General features: G+C 43.7%; 1 protein-coding gene and 1 long non-coding RNA gene across 2 annotated transcripts in view; one reads left to right on the forward strand and one right to left on the reverse strand.

Annotated features, from left to right (window-relative positions):
- Window positions 1-21,312, reverse strand: part of LOC127580712 (uncharacterized) — a 109,983-nt gene extending 88,671 nt beyond the window's left edge. Inside the window, exon 1 of the long non-coding RNA XR_007957869.1 lies at window positions 21,170-21,312. This is a non-coding gene — a long non-coding RNA (uncharacterized LOC127580712). The remainder of the gene's footprint in view (window positions 1-21,169) is intronic.
- The window catches only part of LOC127580709 (major facilitator superfamily domain-containing protein 4A-like), a 61,163-nt gene continuing 55,108 nt past the window's right edge, over window positions 21,219-27,273 (forward strand). The window contains exon 1 of the mRNA XM_052034479.1: window positions 21,219-21,626. Within this exon, the coding sequence (XP_051890439.1) occupies window positions 21,400-21,626 (227 nt within the window). The 5' untranslated portion in view covers window positions 21,219-21,399. The remainder of the gene's footprint in view (window positions 21,627-27,273) is intronic.

Raw genomic sequence — 27,273 nt, forward strand, 5'->3', positions numbered from 1 at the left:
AGTTACATTGAGTTAGTACATTGAGGTAGTACAGGTAAGAACAATAACAGCACAGAGTAAAGTGTCGCAGCTACAGAGGAAGTGCAGTGCAATAAGGTGCAAGGTCACAAAACAAGGTAGATTGTGAGGTCAAGAGTCCATGTCTCGTATAAGGGAACTGTTCAATGGCCTTATCACAGTGGGACAGAAGCCGTCCTTGAGCCTGGTGGTATGTGCCCTCAGGCTCCTGTATCTTCTGCCTGATGGGAGAGGGAAGAAGAGGGAATGACCCAGGTGGGTCGGGTCTTTGATTATGCTGGCTGCTTCACCAAAGCAGTGAGTGGTAAAGACAGAATCCATGGAGGGGAGACTGATTTCCGTGATGTGCTGGGCTATGTCCACAACTCTCAGCAGTTTCTTGCAGTCCTGGGCAGAGCAGTTGCCATACCAAGCTGTGATGCATCCAGATAGGATGCTTTCTATGGTGCATCGATAAAAGGTAGTGAGTGTCAAAGGGGACATACTGGATTTCTTTAGCCTCCCGAGGAAGTAGAGGCACTGGTGAGCTTTCTTGGCCATGGCGTCTATGTGATTGGACCAGGACAGGCTATTGGTGATGTTCACTCCTAGGAACTTGAAGCTCTCAACCCTCTCGACCTCAGCACTGTTGATGCAGACAGGTGCATGTACACCAGCCCCTTTCCTGAAGTCAATGAACACATCCCATCGCAGTCAGACAACTGCAACACAGGGAAAAGAGAGCAAAGGAGAAGAGAGAGGCTCAAAGGGGCGGGGAGAGGGCTCCAAGAACACCCAGCGAACATTGAAATAGACAGCAGACGGGTGGTCCAGGGGACCAGGTTATCCACCAGATGTACTGTACGAGCAGCCTGGTAGGAGGTGGCTAATATGCTGCCTGTTTGTGGTGCAAATCCACAAACTATGAGGCAATGCCAAAAGAAATTATGCAATCTAATAAGATAGGTGAAGGTGAGCTGAGAAACCATTCATAAGAACATAAGAAATAGGAGCAGGAGTAGGCCATCTGGCCCGTCGAGTGTGCTCCGCCATTCAATAAGATCATGGCTGATCTGGCCATGGACTTAATTCCCCGACTATGCAAAAATCTATCGAACTGTGTCTTAAGTATACTTAATGAGGTAGTCTGTACTGCTTGCCTGGGCAGAGAATTCCACAGATTCACGACTCTCTGCGAAAAGCAGTTTCTCCTCATGCAGTTTCATGCTGAAACACAACCACTAACCACTCTAACCCCTCCACCACACACACACAATGAGCTTTCAAAGAAGAGCATGCTCAATGTCCTCCACTAAAGTGAAGGTAGCAGGGAAAATGATGGAGACCACCCATACGGGGATGGAGGGCCATCCTGAGTGTGAAGGAGGAAACATACTCTCCTGGGCAGAGGGACCATGGAACCAAATACCAAATGGTTTGTAGGTACCATTCATTGACTGCCAGACATACTTGCTAACACTGATCATGACACCCCCTTTGATCAACCTCACACATGCCCATTACCATTTGTGCTCCCACAGTGTCAACATAAAGGTGTTCAAGTGCAACTATCCTCTGTTTTAACTCTACAGGATACCTGGAGAAGGTGCATCATTCACTCTCTGCACCAGAGGGTGAAGCAGGACAAGAGAAGGGGCCGCTGGAGGGAATGAGGGAGGAGCTGGATGGGACACTGGGAGAGGAGGAGCAAGAAGATCAGGTAGGAACTGCAGAGGAAGAGGTGGAGACTTGAGGAAGGGGGAGGGTTACGGGACACCGGAGGGAGGAGCTGGGTGGGACACTGGAGGCAGGAGAACCAGGCGGGAACATTGGAGGGGGAGAGTCTGGATGAATCACTCCAAGGAAGAGCAGCAGGAAGAGACACTGAAGGGGGAAGAGCTGGAAAGGAACCTGGAGGACACTGAGGGGCAGGAGGTTGAGGGATTCTGGAGGGAGAGGAGCAGCTGGAGGGGTTGGAAGATGAGGATGATGGTGATGAACACAATGTTCGACTGTAGCTGAAGCCCCACACTGCCGTTTTCAGACGGGAACTGTCAGGGACGAGCAGATTAGCGGGATGCACGTTGCTTGGAAAAACACCAGGCACTAGCCAACTTCAATCTGGTACCAAGCCCAGGGAACTGGGTCCAAGGGCTCATCTGGGGGCAGGTCCATGCATCTGAGGGCTCATAAGGGGCCATGATTGTGATGATTTCTTGACCAGGCTGACGCAGATGCGGACAGAGATGGTGAAAGCATCGCTGGCTCTGCCTGGCAAAGTGCCAAAGCAGTGAAGGGGCAATGGGCCAGTCCATCTCCCAGCTCCTGCAAAGCCAAGCCAAGATGGCCCCTCTCTGAGTAGACAGAGGCTGCACGGAGTCTTTCTGCTTCTCTGCAATCACATCATAATCCAGTTGGACATCTGATTCCTGCCCAATGGAGCAGATTGAAGTTGCTTTGTAGCAGTGATATTCCACCAGGGAGCAGTTTGACGTCCTCGTGAAGCAGAGAGATGCCCCTCAAGAGAAGATTGCTGATCTCACAGTGATGTTACCCAGATGTGAAGGATTGGTGTATTGTGTGAATTTACAGAGATAACGACTTAATCTTCCATTGACTGTTGAGCCACCCTGGTTCATCAGCCACTGCTTTGGGGCTTATTACTTCTTCCACTGTGATCTCTGGTGCCTGTCTGGGAGAAAGACCACCAGGGGACTGGCAAGACTCAGTATAACACAGTGCCTCTCTGAGGCCTCTTTTGAAGATCCAGCCTTTACCTCCCTCTCTGTAGGTTCCTGCGGCCCATCACAATCTCTCCTTCTCTGACGCATCCACAATATGAGCTCCAGCCAATGTGCTCCCAGAATGCCTTTGATAGCTGGTGAGGCCCCACAGTCAAAAAGATTCAAGGATTATTAGAAATAAAAATAATATTAAAAGATGAAAATTATTAAAAGATGGTTGAAGGATTAAAATGTTACAAACACAGACACATGTAAAGGCAATTAAATACTAACTGAATTAAGTCAAAATAAAAATGTCTACTTACTATTCTCCCAAGAGGTATTTCTTTCTATTCATTTCAATGAGCCCTCTGTAATGGGGTAGGTCTAAGTTGGCATAGGTTTGGCGGGCAGACTTCCTGGCTTGGGAACTCCGATGAAATCTGGGCTGCCCTCTTGGACATCGCACTGGTGATTTGGAGCCACACTTACCTGGATCAGGAGGTTGGACTTCAACCTGCACCAGTGGTCCTGAGCTTCCGCCCAGCTAAGGCTTAAAAGCTGCCACTTTTGATTGGATCTGCTGGCTTTGAAACAGAAGGTCTGCCCTGATAGGTTGACAGGATGGGATGACTTGAACCATCTGATGAAAGGCCATCGACCTGAAACATTAACTCTATTTCTCTCACAACGGACTGGAATGACACGCTGCATATTTCCAACATTTTCTGTTTTTATTAGGGTAGGATTGGGCTTGTGTGGACCATAAATACCACTGTAGACTACTTGGTCCAGAATGTCTATTTCTATATAATTCTACATTACAATTACCAAATGCCATCTTTCAAATTACTTGCATAATCCCTCTCGAAACACGGCAACCAGAAAAGTTCACCCTTAAAGCTCCATTGTTTGATCTGAGTTGCCAATGCAAAATTTTTAGTGTAAGCTGCATTAGGCTCATTTATCTGTTTAGATATATCAGGAAGAAGGAATGTCCTGGATTGCTTGTTCTGTAAAGTGACCAGCGTGACCTGCACGGAAAGCATAGATAAGGCAGTGGATGCGTTCCGGCAAATGATCAAGGGTGATGGACTGCTGAGTTAAAATCCCTGGGCTAAACTCAAGACTAGTCTTCTTATAGAAGAAAATAAAGACTACTAGTTAATTTAAGTGCTCTGGTTCTTGACATCCTTTGAAGAAGTGAACCATGTTTACGTTATGTAATGCAGCATAAAGTAGCATATTGGTTGAGTTATCAGAATTCTGGATTATTAATCCAGAGACAAGACTTTGGATCCTATCGTGCCAGCCGAATTTAAATTCAAGTAATTAAACAACTGTGGATCTAAAAAAAGCTACTCTTCGTAACAATAAGGATAGAACCACAAGATTGTTGTGAAAACCCATTGAATCACTACAACTGAGGAAATCTTTATCCTTACCTGGTCTGGTCTATATGAGTCCAAACCCACAAATACGGTTACTATTTAATTGCTTCCTCAGTTCAGGGGCAATTGGGATGGACAATAAATGCTGGCCTTGCCAGTGTTGTTCACAAACCCCATCCATCATTAAGGACCCCCACCATCTGGGCCATGCCCTCTTCTCGATGCTGTCATCAGGCAGAAGGTACAGGAGCCTGAAGACCCACACCTCAAGGTTCAACAACAGCTTCTTCCCCACTGCCATCAGGTTCTTGAACCGACCTGAAAAACCCTAACTTTGCCTCAACTTGCAGTAATGTTGTTATGTTTATTTTGGTGTAGATTGTCATGTAAGTTACGTATAATTTATGTTTGTCATGTTCGTAACATACTGTGCTGCTGCTGCAAAAAGCTCATTTTCATGGCATTTATACCCTGGGTATGTGTGCCTATGACAATAAACTTGAAACTGCGAAACGAATAAAAAAATAGCCTTACATCTGAAAGTGAAAAAATAATAAGTTGCTAGAGGAACTCAGTGGGTCAGGCAGCATCTGTGCAGGCAAAGGGCTGAACCGTGCGTCAGGACTTAGAGTGCAAAAGAGAGATAGCCAGTATAAAGAGGTGAGGGGAAGGGGTGAGGCAAGTGCTGGCAAGGCTCAGTCTATTGTGTCTCCATCTTACATCTAAAAGTACTGTGTTAACCTTTCCATCATAAGTTGCTCTCTCCACATTCATAAAGGAAACCCACTGTCAGAACTGGCAAAGAGAGTAAATGAGTTAGCTTCCAGTAACAGCAAAGTTGGAGAGGGATGGGTTAGACAAAGGAATTTCAGTCAGTATCAGAACTGCCACTATTTTGGCATAATGTGTTCTTTTTCTATTAGTACAGAGTAACCTACTGACCACATCCCACAGCTTTGCTATTCACAACACATTACACAGACAAGGAAGCATAACCTGATCCTAGGTGCTACTCTACATGCCACTTTAAGTCATTTGGACTCCAGATTCCAGCATCTGCAGTCTCTTGTGTCTTCATAGTCAAAATATTACTAACCAAACCGAGCACCAGTCACAAAAGGAGGTGTTACCAAAAGCTAACTGGTAGAGATATTCCCTTTGTCCCATCCATCCTTTCCCCACCTTCTCTGTTACGGAAATCTAACTTGTTTTCCCTCTTTCCCAATTCTGGTGAAGGGTCTCAGATCTGAAATGTTAACTATTCCTCTTTCATAGAATCATAGAATAGTACAGCACAATACAGGCCCTTCAGTCCACAATGTTGTGCCGACCTTTAAACCTCGCCTAAGACTATCTAACCCCTTCCTCCCACATATCCCTCTATTTTAAATTCCTCCATATGCTTATCTAGCAACCTCTTGAATTTGATCAACGTACCTGCCTCCACCACCACCCCAGGCAGCGCATTCCATGCACCAACCACTCTCTGGGTAAAAAACCTTCCTCTGATATCTCCCTTGAACTTCCCACCCATTACTTTAAAGCAATGCCCTCCTGTTTTGAGCATTGGTGCCCTGGGAAAGAGGCACTGGCTGTCCACTCTATCTATTCCTCTTAATATTTTGTATATCTCTATCATGTCTCTGCTCATCTTCCTTCTCTCCAAAGAGTAAAGCCCGAGCTCCCTTAGTCTCTCCTCATAATGCATACTCTCTAAACAAGGCAGCATCCTGATAAATCTCCTCTGCACCCTTTCCAACGCTTCCACATCCTTCCTATAATGAGGCAACCAGAACTGGACACAGTACTCCAAGTGTGGTCTAACCAGAGTTTTGTAGAGCTGCATCATTACCTCGCGGCTCTTAAACTCGATCCCACAACTTATGAATGCTAACATCCCATAAGCTTTCTTAACTATCATATCCACCTGCGAGGCAACTTTCAGGGATCTGTGGATATGGACCAACAGATCCCTTTGCTCTTCCACACTGCCCAGAATCCTGCCATTAACTATGTACTCTGCCTTTGTCCTTCCAAAGTGTACCACCTCACACTTCTCCGGATTGAACTCCATCTGCCACTTCTCAGCCCAGCTCTGCATCCTATCAATGTCCCTCTGCAATCTTTGACAATTCTCCACACTATCCACAGCACCACCAACCTTTGTATCATCTGCAAACTTGCCAACCCACCCTTCTACCCCGTCATCCAAGCCATTAATAAAAATTACGATGCTGCTAAGTGTTTTCACAGATGCTGCTAAGTGTTTCCACCATTTTCTGATTTTATTATAAATTTCTAGCACCTACTGGGTTTTTTTGAGCTACACTTTTAATTACACTTGCCTTCCAGTGGAGGTGGCTCCAATACGACCAGAGGGCAACTATTGTAGGGCAACTAATTTACATTAGCAACTTCCATTATCATTGTTGACATATGAATTTACAGTGAAAGTATGAAGCAAGGGCAGAACGTGTGCTTTTAAAATTAGATTTAATTACACCTGCATTCCAATTATCAGCCACACTCTAACCCTGTTTTACTTGTGCATTATGTTCTCTATTAGATTTACCAATTATAAATTCTAAGAATTATGAAAATTTAACTTTATCTTGTCAGGGTGAGTAAGATCAGGCAAGAGAAGTAACAATGCCAATGTTGTCTACATCTGGTAAACCTATCAAAAGAAAACTTATCTAACATTTCCGTTCTTGGGCTCAAGCTCATGGAACCTTTCAGACCAATTCTACTTTTCATTCTGACACAACGATCAAATTATCACTTTGTTTAAGATTCTCCACCAATAAGGTCCTTTGCTTGCCATGAAAGTCAAAGCATCAAGTTTATGAAATTCCTGATTTTCCAGTTACTGTTGCAAGAGCAATAAAAACTCCCACTTAACTGTATATATAAATTTGAATATGTCACACTCTCCTAAGACACTTCAAAGAGTGTTGCTAAATAACTATGACGTTCAGCCCATGAGCTAGGGCAGATCAGTACTAGCTTTATGTGAGTAAACTTTTGAAGACTGTTGTAAAGAAGCAAAAAGAGTTGGAAAGATTTTGAGATCACATTCCAGAATTTAGGGTCTTGGCAGCTGAAGGCACATCTGCCAATGGTGGCATTCTTAAACTCAGGGATGATCAGGAAGGCAGAATTTGGGGAATGTTGCTCATTTGAAAGGAACAAGGTTTGCAAGATATTTCAGGAATCACTACCGGATAAAATCACAATTGACCAATCAATAAAAAATTGAGAGTGCCATGAATCAGATGTGCTGGGAGTTGACACATCTTTTCAATAGACCGAAATTTTAATTGACTTTTCAGCAAAATGCTGCTCAGAATCCTTACTCATCCTGAGTGGTGTCACTCATGGTTGCTTCTTCAGAAGGAGTGATGTGGTTCAACCAAGAGCTGGAAACTATCTCACACGACGAGATTTAGTTTAATTCGGCATTGTGTTTGGTGCAGACATTGTGGGCCGAAGGGCCTGTTCCTGTGCTGTACTGCTCTCTGTAGTCTGCTTTTTTATTTATTTGAAAGAATCAGTTAAAGCATGTGAACATTGCTGGCAAGGTCAGCATTTATTGTCCATCCCTACATGGCCCCTAAGCTATTTCACATGACAATTAGGGATTCTCCACATTGCAATCACACATAAACAAGGACAGCAGATTTTCTTTCCTGGGTGAAACAGATGGGCTTATATGACAACCTTGAGGTTAGTTTTGCTGACATAACTTTACATTCTACATTTACTTCAGCACTTGAATTTAAATTTCCAAGAAGCTACGGTGGGATTTGAACATAGAACATTACAGCACAGTACAGGCCCTTCGGCCCACGATGTTATGCCAACATTTTATCCTCTAACGTCTAACTAACCTTTCCCTCCCACATAGCTCTCCATTTTTCCATCATTCATGTGCCTATGAAAAGTCTCTTAAATGTCCCTAGTGTATCTGCCTCCACCACCTCTGCCAACAATGCGTTCCACGCACCCACCACTCTCTGTGTAAAAGCCTTACCTCTGACAACCCCCCTATACCTTCCTCCAATCACCTTAAAATTATGACCCCTCATGTCAGCCATTTTCGCTATGGGAAAAAGTCTCTGACTGTTGTTTTGTTTCTGGATCAATCACCCAGACTCCTGGATACTAATCTAGGAATATAATCACTATGCTGCTGCACTGAAGGTTATGTTTCAAAAAGGGGAAATTTGAGCTGATGTAGGTAAATTATGAATGGATTGGGCAAAGTAAATGTGGTGAGAGTATTTCCATTTATAGGAGAATCCAAAAGCATGAGTCATAAATATAGTATTATTAAACACGAGGAAATGAGGTGCCTCATTATTGAAAGCTTTTAGAATATGAGCTCACCAGTACAGGAAGTCATTAAAGCAAATAACTCAGATACTTTCAGGAAAAAACATGTACATGGGAGATGCTGAGATGAGACATATGAAATGGAAGGTAATGCATGGAATGTAAACAGCAGCATAGGCTTTTGGGCTGAATGGCCTCTTTCGGTGCAGTATGTATAATTTGCTTTCAATGTGTCAGTACAGCCTTTGGTCAATTGAGGAAAAGTGTGTTTAATGATCAACAAGTCAGACCTGGTACAAAACTCATGATCTAACAGGCAGCACTGATGCCTGCTCTCTATGCTTCTGAAATCCAGATATTTATAGCAGGCATTTCAAGGCAATGAAAAGATACCACCAACCCTGTCTCTGCAAAATCCTCCACATTCACTGGAAGGAGAGGCAAACTGACGTCAACGTTCTCTGCCAGGTCAACATCCCCAGTGTGAGACTCCAGTTACACTCAGCCAGCTCCACTGGACAGGCTGTGTCGTTCATATGCCCGATGACAGACTCCTAAAGCAAACACTTTGAGAAGAAAATACTAGGCGGACAGAGGAAAAGATTCAAGGATGTGCTCAAACCTTGCGTGAAGGTATGCACTGTTTTCACAGGCTCCTGGGAACCTCTAGCCAATGACTGCTTAAAGCAGAGAAGGAATATCCAAGATGGCATTGTGACCCCTGAGTCCACTCGTTGGATGCACACAGAAGCCCTGTACAAATATTAGAAGGAGCGCATCACCTCACAAACAACGCACCTGCCTGCCCTGTTGGGCACATACCACCACATTGTGGAAATTCCCACATTGCAATTCCCCCATTGGGGTCATTAGCCACAAAAGAATCCACAAAGCTGGAATGGAGGCAAGTTATCCTCGATTCCTAGTGGATGCCTAAGATGACAATGCAAAACCATTAGAAGTGAGAAAGGACAATAATCATTTTGGATACTGAATGACCTAGCATTGTGCCCAATGATTACCATGTGCAGCACTTATCTACGTCCTAATTTGGGTGGCAAGATAGTGTAGGCAATGCACCTGGGGGGACTGCAACCTGGCAGCATGAACATTGACTTCTCCAGCTTCTGGTAACTGCTCCCCCTCTGTCCCTTTTCTCTCCACTCCTGATCCAACTGGCCCCCATCATCATGTCTCTTACCTCTCCCCCACCCTCTCCATCTGCCCATCACCCACACACTCCTCTCACTGCTTCCCCTCCCACGCTACTCCCCTCTGCCCTCCCCACCTCCCTCCCTTTAGTCCATGCTCTACCTTCCTCCCTTATCTGATTCCACCATCTTCGGCCCTTTGTCGCCTCCGCCTATCAGCTTCCGACATTATTCCCACTCTCTGCTCCCCCATCTTCCTATCACCGCTCCCCCCACCCCTTAGCTGGATCCACCTATCATCTGCCAGCTCTTGCTCCACCCCTTCACCTTCTTATAATGGCTATCTCCCCTCTATCTTTTGAAGGGTCTTGACCTGAAACGTCAACTGTCCAAGAAGCTCACCAGTGCCTCTACTTCCTCAGGATGCTAAAGAAATTTGGCATGTCCCCTTTGACACTCACCAATTTGTATTGATGCACCGCAGAAAGCATCCTATTTGGATGCATCACAGCATGGTATGGCAACTGCTCTGCCTGTGACCGCAGGAAACTGCAGAGAGTTTCACAGCTCAGCATACCACAGAAACTAGCCTCCCCTCCATGGACTCTGTCTATACTTCTCACTGCCTCGGTAAAGCAGCCAACATAATCAAATACCCCACCCACCCTGGACATTTTCTCTTCTCCCCTCTCCCACTGGGCAGAAGATACAAAAGCCTGAAATCACATACCACCAGGCTCAAGGACAGATTCTATCCTGCTGTTATAAGACTATTGAACAGTTCCCTAGTAGGCAGGCACGGTAGTGTAGTGGTTAGCGTAACGCTTTACAGCGCCAGCGACCCGGGTTCAAATCCAGTCGCCGTCTGTAAGAAGTTTGTATGCTCTCCCCATGTCTGCATGGGTTTCCTCCGGGTGCTCCGGTTTCCTCCCACGTTCCAAAGACGTACGGGTTAGGAAGTTCTGGGCATGTTATGTTGGCACCAGAAGCGTGGCGACACTTGTGGGCTGCCCCCAGAACACTCTACACAAAAGATTCATTTCACTATGTGTTTCGATGTACATGTGTCTAATAAAGAAATCTTATCTTATCTAGGATAAAATGGACTTTTGACCTCATTATGACCTTGCATCTTATTGTCTAACTGCACTGAACTTTCTCTGTAGCTGTGGCTCTTCATTCTGCATTCTGTTAGACCTTGTACTACCTCAATGCACTGTTGTAATGAATTGATCTGTATGCTTGGTATGCAAGACAAGTTTTTCACTGTCTCTCACTGTACCACTGACAATAATAAACCAATTCTAATTTCAATTTCCCTCCATAGATGCTGCTTGACCTGCAGAGTTCCACCAGCTTTTTGTGTGTTAGGCAGTGCAGCTGCCTCGGAACACCAGTGACCTGGGTTCGATCCTGACCTCCAGTGTTGCTAGTTTGGAATTTGCACATTCTCCCTGTGATCATGCAGGCTTCCCTGAGGTGATCTGCTGTCCTTTCACATCCCAAAGACAAACTGATTATCAGATTAATAGGCTACCATAGACTACCCTGAGTATAGATGGCTGGTGGATGCTTCAGAGGTGGTAATGGGCATGTGTTTTAAATAGGCATTGATTCAGGTACAATGAGTCGAGGAATTGGATTGATGGGATTGCTCTGAGAGCAGGCATAGGCTCAATGGGCCAAAAGGCCTCCTTCTATGTAATAAGAAAACAAAATAATTGAAAAAAATAATAAACTTACCTTGAAGTCAGTACATGTGAATTGAAGTTTGATACTTTTGTTTTCTTGCCAAGTTTTGACAGGATGAAATCAGGGAGTGAGGAATTAGTTAATGCTTAAAATATTATCTGGAACTGTCTTATCAGAAAAGTGTAAAATGATGAGAAATAAATAATATCAGCCAAATATTAATGCCAAATAATACGCAGGGAATTTGGAGTTCTTTCCAGGAATGTGGAATGTAAAAATTGCAGCACATGGGAGTATTTTTGTAAACAGGTATTCCTTGAGGTGAATAAAGAATGATAATGAGGCTAAACTAGAAGGTCATATAGACTTGAGTTTTCTTGAGTTTTGAAGAATAAAGGCTAATGTACATATCTGATGTTATTAACTAAATTTATTATGTAGGCAGAATGGAACTATTTCCACTGGTGGTGCTGGGGCTGTGGGTGGGATGGGGAGGGATTGGGGACATTAGGGATTAGAGAGGGATTGATTGGGGAGACATCCAGAGCAAGAGAGAACCACAGTAGAGTCAGACGATCTCAGATTAATGCCATTATGCTGGAAAGAGTGCAGAGAAGACTTATGAGGATGTTCACAGGATTCAAGGGACTAGGTTATAGCAAAAGGTTGGGCAGGCTAGGACTTTGTTTCTTGGAGCATATGAGACTCAGGGGTGACCTTAAAGAAGTGTATAAAATCATGAGGTGCATAGATATGGTGAATGCACACAGTTTTATTCCTCAGGGTTGGGGAATCAAGAACTAGAAGGCATAGGTTTAACATGAGAGGAGAAAGTTTTAATAGGAACTTGAGGGGCAACTTTTTCCACACAGAGGGTGATACGTATATGGAACAAGCCACCAGGGGAAGTAGTTGAGGCAGTTACTATAACAGCATTTAAAAGACATTCGGAAGGTACATGGATCAGAAAGGTTTAGAGGGATATGGGTCAAACACAGTGAAGTGGGACTAGCTTAGATGGGCATCTTGGTCCAAAGTGTCTGTTTCCATGTTATATGGCTCTGTAATAATGTTAGGAATCACTTCTTCATACACAGGGTAGTGGAAATCCCAAAAACTATAGAAGTTGGGTTTAATTGAAATTTCAGACCTTGGGGTGTTTGTCATGCAATGTTATTACTGAGATATAGACAATGTTAAGAAATACAGATCAGCTATGATGTAATTCAGTGTTGGAAGCTGAATGGCTTCCTCCGCTTCCATGTTCCTTGGTCAGCTTCCATGTGGAAGAGTGCAGTCAGCCCACATTAGTTGCCAGCACTGATTAGAAAGTGGACGAGCTGAAGCTTGATGTGCAGCCAATAATGTTTTGATGTTGATATTAATGTGTACTTGGTGAAGATTCATTAGAAGCAAAGAGGGAAGACGCATCAAGGGGACAGTCCATATGCAATGCCGTCAATTCTGTCCCATAACAAAACAGCCTAAACATTCAGCTAATGTGCTACCACAGATAAAGTACCAAGCAGCTCAGTGTTTAATATCCTAGCAGCAGTCATTTTGCCATTAGTCTATGGAAGTCTGCTGCGCCAGTGTCGGTAGTGTAGCGGTTAGCGTAACACTATTACAGTGCCAGCGACCCGGGTTCAATTCCGGCCACTGTCTGTAAGGAGTTTGTACGTTGTTCCCATGTCTGCGTGGGTTTCCTCTGGGTGCTCTGGTTTCCTCCCACATTCCAAAGATGTACGGGTTAGGAAGTTGTGCGCATGCTATATTGGTGCCGAAAGCATGGCGACACTTGCGGGCTGCCCCCAGCACATTCTAAGCAAAGATGCATTTCACCCTGTGTTTCAATGCACATGTGACTAATAAAGAAATCTTAAATCTTAAATACAGGTTGAACCACTGGGGCAGACCATTTAACTCCTCCTACCTCTGGCTGTGCACCGCCTGATCCTGCAAAAGAGAGGGAAGTGCTTCAATCAATATCCCGCAATCCATTTGGGTGTTTTGGCTATCAAGGTTGCACTGTCAAGATGTGGGTGTGAGGCATGAAACAATGCTGAGTGAAGGCAAGGTGGAGCTGATGAATGTTAGGCACAAGATCATTGGTAAGTGAGTGCTGGGGGTGTGGTGAATTGAACGGTGCTTGAAGCTAGTGGAGTCGTTGCTAGGATATGGCATTTGAACAAGCACTCGGTGACCTTGACCACCCATGTTTGGTCATTGAAATTCCTTCAGTAATCAGCTCAATGGGATTTGAGTCCTGAAAATGGCTGGTCATCTCTTCCCACTGGCTGCGGAGCACTTACCTGGAGGGTTCTCAGTTAATGCAGAGCATAACTCCTAATTTGCACTCCCCCATCTTAACCTTCAGTCTACTATCAGAAAATCTTGTAAATCGCGCTCTCCCATGTTTCTATTTATATATTTAATGATGTGGCAAGACAGGTATGTATTATCCACCCGTAACCCTTGACCACTGAGTTCCTCCAGCAGCTCATTTATTCTCCATCGGTTAAGTCCAGCTACATCTCAACGAGGAGGTGGACTGTGGCTGGAATCATCATTTGTATAAGTGAATCGGAGCAGAGAATCATTGAAGAGAAGTTCAACATTGTCCAAGACAAAGCAGACCCCTTGACTGGCATCTAATCCCCTGCTGGCACTTACTCTACCAGCAGCAAACCCATGGCTGCAGTGCCGTACAAGGTACCTTTGGTATGTCACCAAAGACTCTTACAAATTTCTTTAGATGTACGGTGGAGAGCATTCTGACTGGTTGCATCACTGCCTGGTATGGAGGCTTCAGTGCACAGTATCGCAAGAGGCTGCAGAGGGTCGTAGACTCAGCCAGCTCCATCATGGGCACAACCCTCCCCGCCATCAAGAACATCTTCAAGAGGCCGTGCCTCAAGAAGGCGGCATCCATCACTAAGGACCCTCACCATCCAGGAAATGCCCTCTTCTCGTTACTACCATCAGGGAGGAGGTACAGGAGCCTGAAGACCCAAACTCAATGATTCAGAAACAGCTTCTTCCCCTCTGCCATCAGATTTCTGAACGATCCCTGAACCCATGAACACTACCCCATTATTCCTTTTTTTTCTTGCACTATTCATTTGTCTTTGTAATTTATAGATTTTTATGTCTTTGCACTGTACTGCCGCCGCAAAACAACCAATTTCATGTCATATGTCAGCGGTAATAAATCTGATTCTGATTCTAAAGGCCCATTAGGAAGTGGTAGCGAGCTATAATGCTGAATCATTGCAGTTCATGTGGTGAAGGTGCTCCAATGTGGTTGGGTGGAGTGTTTCAGTGTGTAGGCATAGCAATAATTAAGGGATAGACTTCCAAGTCGGAATAGCATTTGACTTGGAGGAAAATTTGCAACTGATGTTCCAATGCACTTGCTGCCCTTATCCTTGGTAGAGGTCACAGACTGAGGGGTGCTGTCAAAGAAATCTTGGCAAGCTGTTGGAGTGGATCTTGTACGGCACTGCAGCCATGGGTTTGCTGCTGGTGGAGTAAGTGCCAGCAGGGGATTAGATGCCAGTCAAGGGGTCTGCTTTGTCTTGGACGATGTTGAACTTCTCTTCAATATTTTTCTGCTCTGATTCACTTATACAAATAATGACCCCAGCCAAAGTCCACCTCCTCGTTGAGATGCAGCTAGATTTAACCAGTGGAGCATAACCGAGCTGCTGGAGGAACTCAGGGATCAGGCAGCATCTGCGGAAGGAAATGGACAGTCCATGTTTCAGGTCGAGACCCGAACGGCAGAGGGAAGAGAGCTAGTATAAAGAGGTGAGGTGGAGGGTGGTGCGAGAGCTGGCAAGCAATAAGTGGATCCGGGTGAGGAGAAGTTAATTGGCGGATGGAGTCAGGTGGGGGAGGGAAAGATGGAGATAGCGACAGAGGCTGGAAGGTGATGTGGGGACAATAAGGGGCTGCAGATGATGGAATCTGGTAGGAAAGGAAGGTGGCTGGAACCAAATAAGGGAGGTGGTGGGAGGGCACACAATGGGAGGAGTGTGCGCGGGATGGGCAGATGAAGTAGGTAGGACGGGGAAGAAATGGGATGATGAGGGCTGAGGTGGAGGGGCGTTGAATTTGGTAAGAAGAGGGTGTCCAAGAGGGCCTTGGCAGATTAGAAGGAGAGAAAGGAAGAGTGGAGGAGAATATAACCTGAAATTAGAGAATACAATGTTCATGCCATTGGGTTGTAGACTACCCAGGTGGAATATGAGGTGCTGTTCTTCTCGTTTGCATTTGGCCTCACTCTGGTTGCAGAGGAGGGTGAAGACAGACAGGCCGATGTGGGAATGGGAAGGTTTAAGGTGAGGTGTAAGGGGTTTAGAGAGGATCTGAGGAAGATTTCTTTTATTCAGAGGGTTGTACAACCAGGAAAGAGGCAGAGATTCTCACAACATTTAAGAAGATCTGGACAAGCACTTGAATTACCAAGGCATACAGACCGAGTGCTAGTAAATGGGATTAATATAGATAGACATCTGATCATCACCATAGACCTGGTGGTCTGACAGGTCTGCTTCTGCGCTGCATGATTCTACGATTCTAAATTTTCCCTTCCCCTTATCCATACTTCCCCTTACTTATGCTGCAATTTAAACATGTTTTTTTCTCCTTCCCAGTTCTGACAAAGGGTCATTGACCTGAAACATTAACTGTTTGTCTTGCTGAGTATTTTCAACACTTTCTGTTTTTAATCCTAATCCTCATGCCCATTTATGTGGACTGTGTAAATTAGCTCTGTTATCTGATTGTTGAACTCATTCCTGTCTGTAGGACCTTCCTGTGCACACATTGGCCACCACAAGTCCTACATCACAACAGTGCAAAAGTGCTTAAATAACTAAGTAAATGGAGATCATTTCGCTTTTTCCTTACTCATTTCGCAACAAGTAACGATTGACTGAACTAACCTTTTCCACCTATTGAAGTTAAAAGGTATTCAAGGATGAAGATTTAATCATCAAGGTAACATCGTTCCAGCATGATGCTCCGAATGCAACACTAGGTAATTTTTTTGGTAATTCAGTCACACTAAGGAAGATGCCAATAGTTAATCTGTAATCTAGGATTACATTTATGTGCCTCCTACCCAGCCAAAGACAGGAAATGACCTATCACAATGCCATCTGCCAAGTGCACCACGAAAAGGCTGCAGCATCAATGGAAGGGAGGACTTGTAACTCTATCATCTCTTTCATGAGATCTGAATGTCCCAAAGCTCAATACTTCATATACTTTGTGTGGTCACTGTTGCAGTATAGAAAATGTGGCAGCTACTTGTGCACAGCTGGATCCCACAAACTGCAATGGGTTAAATGATCAGGTGATCTGTTCTACCTGGTAGCTTCAGGATAAATATTGGCAAGTCCACCAGGCATTTTCCATCATCAAAAATGAGTCTCTATATTTACTTATTCATTATCCATCCTTGAAATATGAACATCAATGGCAATGCTGGTATTTATTGTCTATTCATAATTGCTTAGAAATAAGGAGGAAATTAAGAATCAACCATTTGGTGGGACTGGAGCGATGGACCAAACTAAGCACAGATGGCACATCAACCACACAGACAGAGTTACACAGCACGGAGACAGGCACTTTGGTCAACCAGGTTCACGCCAACAACAAGTACCCATGTTATACTAATCCAGAGCACACATGGATGATGGATTTCCTTCCCTGAAGGACAGCAGTGAATCAGATGGGTTTTCATTTGCAATCTAATAGGTTTCGGTTACCACTACTGAGACTACTTCAGTTAGGCAACTTGGTTGGCATGGATGAGTTGGGCCAAAGGGCCTATTTCTGTGCTGTTCAGCTCTATGCTCATTCTCCCCACATTCCCATCAAATCCCCTCAGATTCTACCACTCATCTACACACGAGGAGCAACTTACCGTGCACAATTAACCTACCATCCTACCATCTTTGGGATTTGGGAAGAAACTGGAGCACCTGGGGGGAATCCCACACTATCACAGGGAGAACATGTGAACTCCAGACAGACAGCACTAGAGGCCAGGATGAGCCTATGGAGCTGTGAGACGGCGACTCCACTAGTTACACCACTGGGCTACCAAAGATCTCCTTACCTGAAGGGTGGATTTGAGACAACTTGGTGTTTTCGTGGCCACCTCCACTGACACCAGCTTTCCATTCCAGATCAATTTAGTTGCTTGGAATTTAAATTCTACAGTTGTTGGTACGTATGTGGAACAAGCTGCCAGAGAAATTGGTTGAGGCAGGTTAAAAAACATTCAAAATACATTTGGACAAGTACATGGGTAGGAAAGGTTTAGAGGGAGATGGCTAAAACCCATACAGATAGGACTAGCTTAGGTGGCACCTCAGTCAGCATGGACGAGTTGGATCGACAGGCCTGTTTCGATGTATGACTCTATGCAGATGACACAAAGGTTGATGGTGTTGGGGATAGAGTAGAAGGTTGCTCTAGGTTACAACAGGACATTGACAGGATGCAGAGCTGGTCAGAGAAGTGGCAGATGGAGTTCAACCCGGAAAAGAGTGAAGTGATATACTTTGGAAGATCAAATTTGAATACAAAGTTAATGGTGGGACTCTTAGCAGTGTGGAGGAACAGACGGATCTTGGAGTCCATGTCCATAGATCCCTCAAGATTGCCACGCAGGTTGATAGGGTTGTTAAGAAGGCATATGGTGTGTTGGCCTTCATTAGTCAGGGTATTAAGTTCAAGAGCCACAAGGTAATGTTGCAGCTCTATAAAACTCTGGTTAGACCACACTTGGAGTATTGTGTTCAGTTCTGGTCGCCTCATTATAGGAAGGATGTGGAAGGTTAGAGAGGGTGCAGAGGAGAGTTACCAGGATGGTTCCTAGATTGGAGATCATGTCTTATGAGGATAGGTTGAGTGAGCTAGGGCTTTGGAGAGAAGGAGGATGAGAAGTAACTTGATAGAGGTGTACAAGATGATAAGAGGCATAGATTGGGTGGGCAGTCAGAGACTTTTTCCCAGGGCGAAAATGGCTAACACAGGGGGGCATAATTTTAAGGTGAATGGAGGAAGGTATGGGGGGATGTCAGAGGTCAGTGGAACACATTGCCAGCAGAGGTGGTGGAGGCAGAAACATTAGGGACATTTAAGAAACTCTTAGCCACATGAATGATAGAAAAATGGAGGGAAGGGTTAGATAGATTTTAGAGCAGGATAAAACGTCGGCACAACATCGTGAGCTGAAGGGCCTGTACTGTGCTGTAATGTTCTCTGTTCTATGACTCTGTGACACTAAGTTATGGAACTGAGTCGCACATTATAGAGAGTTGAGGAAACAATTTAGGTTGAATTGTCAGTGAAGTACTGAGGGACTGCTGATTTACTCAGATGTCATCTTTCAGTTGCAGTTAAACAGAGACACACTAATCCTTCTGGTGATCAAATTAATTGTAGAGTATCCAAAATCCTAGATAACTAATCCAGAGAGATCAGATGCTGCACACAGCTAATTTCCACGACAGGAATCTTCATGGCAACCAAGAATGTAGCTGTGGCAAAACTCAAACCTTGTTGCATACGATCATATATATACCTATCTTCTCACCAAGAAGAACACTGGACTAAAAGGAACACATAATTCACTGAGAATATGATTGCATGGCACAAGCTGATTGATCAAGGCGATTGAATCCATGGCTTAATTAGACCTATCCTGCGCATCTGATTTGTTACATTTTCTGGTTAATTTTTCAGTGTAGATTTGGACTGCATACGCAATGGAATTATTTCTATTCTTCAACACAGTTCCTATGCTAGTGAAAACAGGAACAAAATCTGTTGTGATAGATGACAGGGTTATCGTATGTGTATTATTTACTAAGGAGCAAAATCAGTCGGAGTTTCCCATCCTGATTATTTTGCAGTAGCCTCCAATGGAATATCAGATGAAAATATGATTCTTCTCAGTGATGAATCCCTCTAAAGTCAAATGTCTTGCCCAAAAGCTGGATTCAGAAGTTGTAATGGTACATTGAGGCTACAGCAGTCTAAATTCCACTCTCAAAGCCAGTCCTCAAACACCTTAATATTCCTCCTTTAACACCTTCATTTTATTTGATTTGATTTCAAGTTCCTAGTCATGTACAGAATTCTGTATGGGTGAGACACTGGAAGCCAAACACTTTGCCAGTTGAACGAGGGCCCAGCAAGAAACTGGACTTATGAATAAAGAAAAGAAACCATGAAGGATTGAAGGAACTGAGCTCACAACCATGAGGCTTAAATTTGCAATTGTGGGTGAAGTTGGAATAGAATTCACAAAAACTCTTGGAGACATGTAGATGAGGGAAAGTATTCAATGACAATTTGAATTAAGGTCATATTTAGCATAACAGTTTTGAGTTGCTTCATAAACGTAAGAAGAATACTCCTCTGTATCACGGTAATTTATTCAAATGAGAGTAGATTTGTATTCATATTGTGTCTCAGGTATTCCTAAAGTGGTTTTCAGCTAATGAAGTAAAGACATTGTAATACAATTCACAGCACACTCCCACAATATATTATGTTAAATTTGGTTGATGGATAAATACTTAGAGCATGGAGACTCACCTTTTATTCAAATTGCTCTATGGATCTCCCATCCGAGAGGGTGGTTCTGAATGGAGTTGGAGTGCAAGTGAGAATGGGGCCAAGGATAGATAGATCCATCCACAAGGTTCAAATCCCAACATCCCAAATAATATAGCAGAAATTTTAAATCCTCCATCTAGGAAACGCAAAACATGGCAACCAGGAAGTAATAAACCTGTTCGCCCCACACCTGTGGTAAATTGTCTCTTCTAATCAGGGAGCTTGCTTTCACAGGTCACTAATCTATCATGGACAGGTGCACCTCAAGAAAGAGACATTGACTATGGAGGGGATGCAGAAGATTTACCACAGATGAACTTCAATTATGAGGAAATATTGCACAAAGTATTTGCTAAAAGAAATGATTTGATTGAAATTTACAAGGGGACTGACAGGATAAATCATAAGCAATAAACTATCTGCTAGAAGAACTCAGTGGGTCAACCCTTCGACCCAAAATGTCGACATTTCCTCCCCCCACCCCGCCAGACGCTGCTCGACCCGCTGAGTTTTTGCAGCAGATCGTTTGTTGCTCCAGATTCCAGCGCCTGCGGTTTCTTGTGTCCCCAGCATAAACCATTAACTATTTCTGGGAACTGCAACCATTATCTAAAGTCAGAGCCGGGCTTTTACATTGCAAAGGATGTTGAAAGCTTGGAAGTCTCTCCCGCCAACAAGCAATTGTTACTGGGCTAATTTGGAATTTTAATCTTAAAACTGAGAGATTTTTCTTAACCAACATGTTAAGGGAGTTGGGGCAAATATAGTTTGCCGACCTGTGGTCTGAAAAATAGTATTGCTGGCTGTGCAGCGGTTCCTCAGTACTGCAGCAGGACTGGCGGACTTGAGCCGTCACCATACAGGGGCGAACTCATAACCTTGTGACCCACAAGTAGCCACAGCCAACACCTGACGTCCTGAAACATTCCCTTCCCCTTGAATAACTCCACTTCCTCCCTGTAACTTATTCACCATTCCGCAAGGGAGAGGGAGGAAATAAACATTAACTATTTACTCTTGAGTTTAACCGAACTGGCTAACATTTTATGAAAAATGCGTGAAGTAACGTTGAACTCTTGCCCAATACTTCACCGAGAACCCCATTCAGTAACTGCCTCCCCCGCGATGGTCAACGATTAATTAAACAGCTCTCCCGGAGAGGGGGCGTGTTGCTTTGGAAATAATTCGGCTCAAAGTTTATTCTGGAGGATGGTGTGGGGAAAGAGTTAATTACCTGTTGAAGGGAGAGTATAAAAGACGCGCTGGCCGTACACTCGGAACCTCCTGTGTGTGCGAAGAGGTGGCGTCTGGAGTTTTAAGAGACTAGTGCAGAACAACCCGAAACTTATTTCACGTCCCACTCCGTGTGTAACTGAGCGCTGCAAGTTCCACTGGGCGGTCGGTGCTCGATTTTAAGTGAGGTTGAGTTGGTTCAGTGTAGTTGAGTTGCTCCCTGTCTCCGAGATGCTCGAAGATCGTCGTTGGGGTCTCTTTAAGCGTAACCTGCAACCCACCCTCACTCTCTGGAGCGCTTTCTGCTCTTTTGGACTGTGCATGGCTTTCCTGGGACCCACGTTGCTGGACCTCCGCTGTCAGACCCGCTCCAGCCTGAAACAGATCACCTGGGTGTTCTTTGCCCAGAACTTCTGCGTCCTCGTCGGAACCATCATTGGCGGGGTCTTCAAGAAAACGTGAGACGTTTACAGATATTCGCGTTACTCACACGCTTTCACGCATTTCTCAGCACCTCCGCAGTCCCCATTCTCTCTGTTACTGTTCAATTCGACCTCTTGCCGCTTTAACGAGTCAAATTCAGCTTTGATTCCAATCTCACTTTGGATTTTACCAGCGTGGTTTATTTTTGTTTGCAATTACCGTTTGCTTTTTGTTTTGCGTTTGAAGATTTGAGGAATACAGTAACTGAATCAAGTCAAGCATCCTTTTCAATATTTTGGGCGAGTGCTTTTAGGCGTCACACACTCTGATCGAGTCTGCTATTTTTAAGTTGTGATACTCTGAGGATGACACAATACAACTGGTAGGGTTGTAAAGTGTGACTTTAAAGTTAAAATTTCCTTGGCGCTTTTGTAGTGAGGAAAGGAAGACTTACATTTATGTGGCGCCTTTCGCGACTCTTTTCAGAAGCTTTGAAAAGCGCTCTATATCCAACGAGGTCCTCTTGAATCGTGGTCATTGTTGTAATGTAGAAAACAGAGCTCCCGCATACAGCATTGTGATAATGAGTAGAGATTTTATTTTTGAACTGTTGATTGAGGAATAAATATTGGGTGGCTCATAAACACTGGCCAGGCCTCTGACAATAGCTCACTCCCTTCCTCTGGAATAGTGCCAAGGGTTCTCTTGTGTCCGGCTGAGAGCATTGACAGCAGTGCAATCATGTGTTTTTCTGCTGGTGTTGGTCGAGCTAATCTTTGGCCAGATCATTGTAAAGAGTTTTTTCTGATTAGTCCTTGGGATCTTTTACATCCAGCTGGGAGATTAGACAGGGACATGGTGTGATATTTCATCCAAAAGGCAGTGGAGTGCTCTCTCAGTACTACACTGGGGTCTTATGGAAGAGGGTAGATTCAAGTTCCTGGAATGGGACTGGAATGCTTAACCTTACAAAATGGAAACAAAAGTCATCCCAACTGAACTGAAACTGTTGATTTAACATCTCATCTGAAAGAGGACACCTCCTGGGTGCCCACCATCGGCATGGACTCAATGGGCCGAAGGGCCTGTATCCATTCAGCATTGCTTGATGACTCTAGGGCGCTATCTTTCTCAGTTCTGTGGCTGCAGTATATTTTAGAGAGTGCCATAAATAAATATGGACAATGTGAATTCTCCCTAGGGTTTGCTAAATGTTCCGATCTCACAAAACTGGTCCCCACTCTTTCCTGATTGTTTCCTGGAAAGTGGATTCAATTCTTAGATGCAGATTTTCTGGGATTCCCTTTTGTTTCAATTTTAAAAATAGCTAAAATCCCAAATCCCATTTTTTTAAAAAAATGACAATACTGTCTGCATCAGCATCGTTCTTACCACAGCCTCTTGTGTTAATGAAATATTAGGACTTTCTTTTGGCTTGAATGTTCAGGTTTTATTTAGGCCATGTAAATATTTCCACACTGTTGGATGTGGGGCTGGAAAGAAGAGAGAAATAAATTCTAAACAGCGACAAATAGGTTGTCAGACAGAGAAGGTACACACAAGTAAAGAGATAATTGCATAAAGTTCATAGATCTTGGAATACTAAGGAGCCATCAGACTCAGTGAGGCCTCTGCTGACTTTTTGAACGAGCTGCCCAATCAGTCCCAGTGCTTGCAGCCTTCCTTATGTACTTTTCCAGTTGCCTTTTTGAAGTCACTTTCAGCTTCCACTACCCGTTCAGGCAGTGTACAGCCAATTCTTAGAGATCAGTGCATCAAAGGACAGGCACAGTGGCACAGTTAGTAGAGACACTGCCTCACAGCTCCAATGACCTGGGTTCAATCCTGGCCTCTGTGTGGAGTTTGTGCATCTTCTCTGTGATAGCAGGGGTTTCCCCTGGTTATCTCCCCCATATCCAAAAATGTGCAAGTAGGTTAATTGGGAACTGCAAATTCCCCTTGGATGAGTGGTGGAATTTCGGGGGTGGGAGGGAGAATAAAATGGATTAGGATAGGATTAGTGTAAAAATGGGTGTTTGATGGTTGGCATGGACTCAGTGGGCTGAAGGGCCTGTTTCCGTGCTATATCCCTCTATGACTCTAAGTAAATTGGCCTCTTGTCATCTCATCTCTTAGGTTGAGAAAATTGAATAAAATTTCTCTGCGGTAGCGTGGTGGTGCAGCAGTTAGTGCTGCTGCCTCCCAGCTCCAGGGCCAGGGTTTGATCCCGATCTCCATGTGGTCTGTTTGAGTTTGTGTCTTCTCACTGCGACCGTGTGGGTTTCTGCTGGATGCTCCAGTTTCCCAAAGATATGCTGGAGGGTTAATTGGCTGCTAGATTATTAGCGTGGTAGGTGGCCTGAAGAAGAACCAAAGGCAACCTGATGGGCATGTGGAAGAGAATAAGTTGCAGGGGAATGGAACTGATGAGATTACTCTACTGGAAGCTGGCACAGACCCAGAGGACTGAATGGCCTCCTGTATTAGTATATGTAAGTATACAGGATACCAAGGAAGACCATTTAGCAATTTAAGTTTGTCTATTAATTTCTTAAATGATTTTGTTGTTTAGGCTGATGCTTAAACATTTAAAAGGCACTTGGACAGGTACCTTGGGTAGGAAAGGTTTAGAGGGATATGGGCCAAACAAGGGCAAATGGGACTAGCTTAGATGGGGATCTTGGTGGGCATGGACTAGTTGGGCTGAAGGGCCTGTTTCGGTGCTGTATGACTATGACTGCTATCACTCTGGACAAACGTGTACCAAATTACATTTGTAGGGTAGTAATTGCTGGTAATATAGGAAATGCAGTGACAAGTGTGCAGAGGCATGATCCTACAAACATCAATGCAATATAAATAGATAATCTGTTTTCTGCTGATGTTGGTTGAAAGCTAATTCTTGGCCAAAGCACAGGAGAGAGTTCCACTGATATTTCTTTGATCCTTGGGATGTTACGTGCACGTCTGGATGATTAGATTGTGTGATATCTCATCCAAGAGAGAGCACCTCCAATGGTACAGCACTCTCTCTCTACTGCAATGAAATCTACTAGAAGATAGGGTTAAGTTCCTGAAGTGAGACTGGCATCCACAACTTTCTAACAGAAACAAGAGTGAATACGACTGAGGTGCAACTAATGCACTTGGTGCTCTGCAATGTGGGAAAAAAACGGTTTCTAATATCAGTCTAGAATATAACTTGAGCTAGCAAACTTCTCATGTCTTAAGTGAATATAAGTTAACTTATCCATTCTCATAGCTGTGTTCAACCTCCAAGCTGCTGCATTTCCAGGACAATTTGTTTTCTAGTAAAACTGTTGTTCCTGTCTGAGAGGAAGTGTAGGCAAACTTCTGAAAAATGTTCTTGCTCTATGGTGAACATTTGAGGATGCTGAGTGAATCGGTTATTCTGTCGAGATCAAGTTTAGTTAAAATAGAACCAATCGAGGTGAAATTGAAACCTGCGTGTGATGGTTTAAAGCAGGGAAAAATAAATTTATTCAGTTGGGAGTTCAAGACAACATTTGAATTAAAAAGTAGGGAATGCCAAAGGCATCCTATAATGTGCCAGCATTGATTATAACAGTGCTGGAGATTTTTTCTTTATTTTTCCAAAGCAAGTTTTGGAACAATGAGATTTACATTAAAAAAAAATGTCTTAACTTTTTTGGAAACTTAAATAATGTAGACTTTCAAAGGCATAGCAGAAACAAAATAACTTTCAGAAAAACATAAGCATGGTTCATTAAACAAAGGAAAAGAGCAAAGAAAGACCGACCTGCATTTCTATAGCATATTGTTTTCAGAACATCCCTCTGTTGTTTACAACCACTTTTGAACTGCCGTTATCGCGGGCAGTGTAGCAGCTAATTTGTGCAGAGCAAGCTTCTGAAAACAGCAACATGATAAGGACCTTTGCTTTAAAATTGTGGTTTGTGGGTAAATATGAACAAGAACAGGTTTATATAATGGACTGCAACAGCAAAGATAATTTAAGAAAGGGATTTCTACCTAACAGTATAGGAAGAGAAAGAGGCACTTCAGCTGTACGTTCCACCTGTCACTGGGATCACAGCTGATTTGGCCTCCTCCACTTTCCTGCTTTGCTCCATGTCCCTTTACCTTTGCCTTGAAGCCTCCAATTGGTCATAATCCACAACCTTTCGAGGAGAAATCAACTATCCTAAACAGTCATTGCCCTTCACCAGTGCACAGTAGCTGCAGTGTGTACCATGTACAAAATACACTGTAGTTACTTACCCATGTTATTCCAACAGTTGTCTCTCAAACCTACAGCCTCTACCACAAAGAAGGGCAAGGGCACCAGGAGCATGGGAACACCACTACCTGCATTTGGTTCTTGAACCAACTGACAAAACCCTAATCACTACAGTTTCGCAAAACTATGACCACTTTGATCACTTTGCACTAAAATGGAGATTTTTTTTTGCTTTTTTTTTTGTTCTAATTGTTCTTTCTTGAAAAAGTTGTGTATAATTTATGTTTTTCTTGTGAATGCTGCTTATATGATATGTGCCTGTGATGCTGCTGCAAGTAAGTTTTTCGTTGCACCTGTGCATACTTATATTTATGCATATGACAATAAACTCTACTTTGACTTTGACTTTTGACTTTGATCTGCTCCACGGCAAAAAAAAATCTTTGTCTGGAGATACATAGGCAGTCCTTCATTGTCACTGGGTCTAAATCCTGAAAACTCCTCCCCAACAGCACTGTGAATAGCATAACTGGTAGGACTGCAGCGGCACCTCAGTACCACATTGTCAAGAGCAGTTAGGGAAGGGTAATAAGGCCCAGATCCCCAAAGTAAGAAAAATATAGTTCCAGTTTCAAATAATAATTTCTACACTGTTGGCATCCATGCCTTCAGTTACATAGGCTCTCAGTGCTGTAATTTCCTCTCTAGCCATCTCCACCTCATTTCCTTCTTTAAAAACACTCTTAAAACTCACCTCTTTGACCACTCTTTTGCCCACTTGTCCTAATATCTTCCTATATGGTATATTGTCAGATTTATTGGGGTAATGCTGCTGCAATGGGCATGTTTCACTGTGATGGAAGCCCAGTTTAAAGTGAGATTAATTAAAAACTCATAAAGATGTTAAGTTGCATCCAATAGTTGTTTTCTGCAGAATGATGGCTATGCATGCTGGTGTTTGGGATCCAAATCACATTTCTATTTGTCTCCTGATTACAATAGCACGAAGTTCTGGCTAATGCCAAACAAGATAGGATTACATTGTGGTTATGTGGGAGGATGCTTTGAGTATTTAACTATACTGTGTGATTTTGGGAAGCATTCAGTGCATACTTTGGAAAGTTGTAGCAAGCAAATCAACAGTTTTCAGTCCATTTCCTCAGCTTATATTGATAATAAAACAGCTTTAAATCAAAGAAACATGTCCTTAGACCCAAAGGCATTTATCAGTCTTGATAGATTTTCTACACTCTATGGACTTTGTTGACTTTTAATGAGAGTGTGAGACATTGAATTTGTTGTTGGAGAATATGGACTATTGCACAGAATCGGTCTTTACAATGAACCCTGAAAGAGAAAAATAACTGACTGTCAATTAATTCACTTTATGATTCAGCTAGTCCTCCCAATTAGGGAATGCAAGGTATTAACAGCAGGTGAGTAGAATCAAAGCATTGGTT

The sequence above is a fragment of the Pristis pectinata genome, chromosome 20 (assembly GCF_009764475.1).
Source record: "Pristis pectinata isolate sPriPec2 chromosome 20, sPriPec2.1.pri, whole genome shotgun sequence".
NCBI lineage: Eukaryota > Metazoa > Chordata > Chondrichthyes > Rhinopristiformes > Pristidae > Pristis > Pristis pectinata.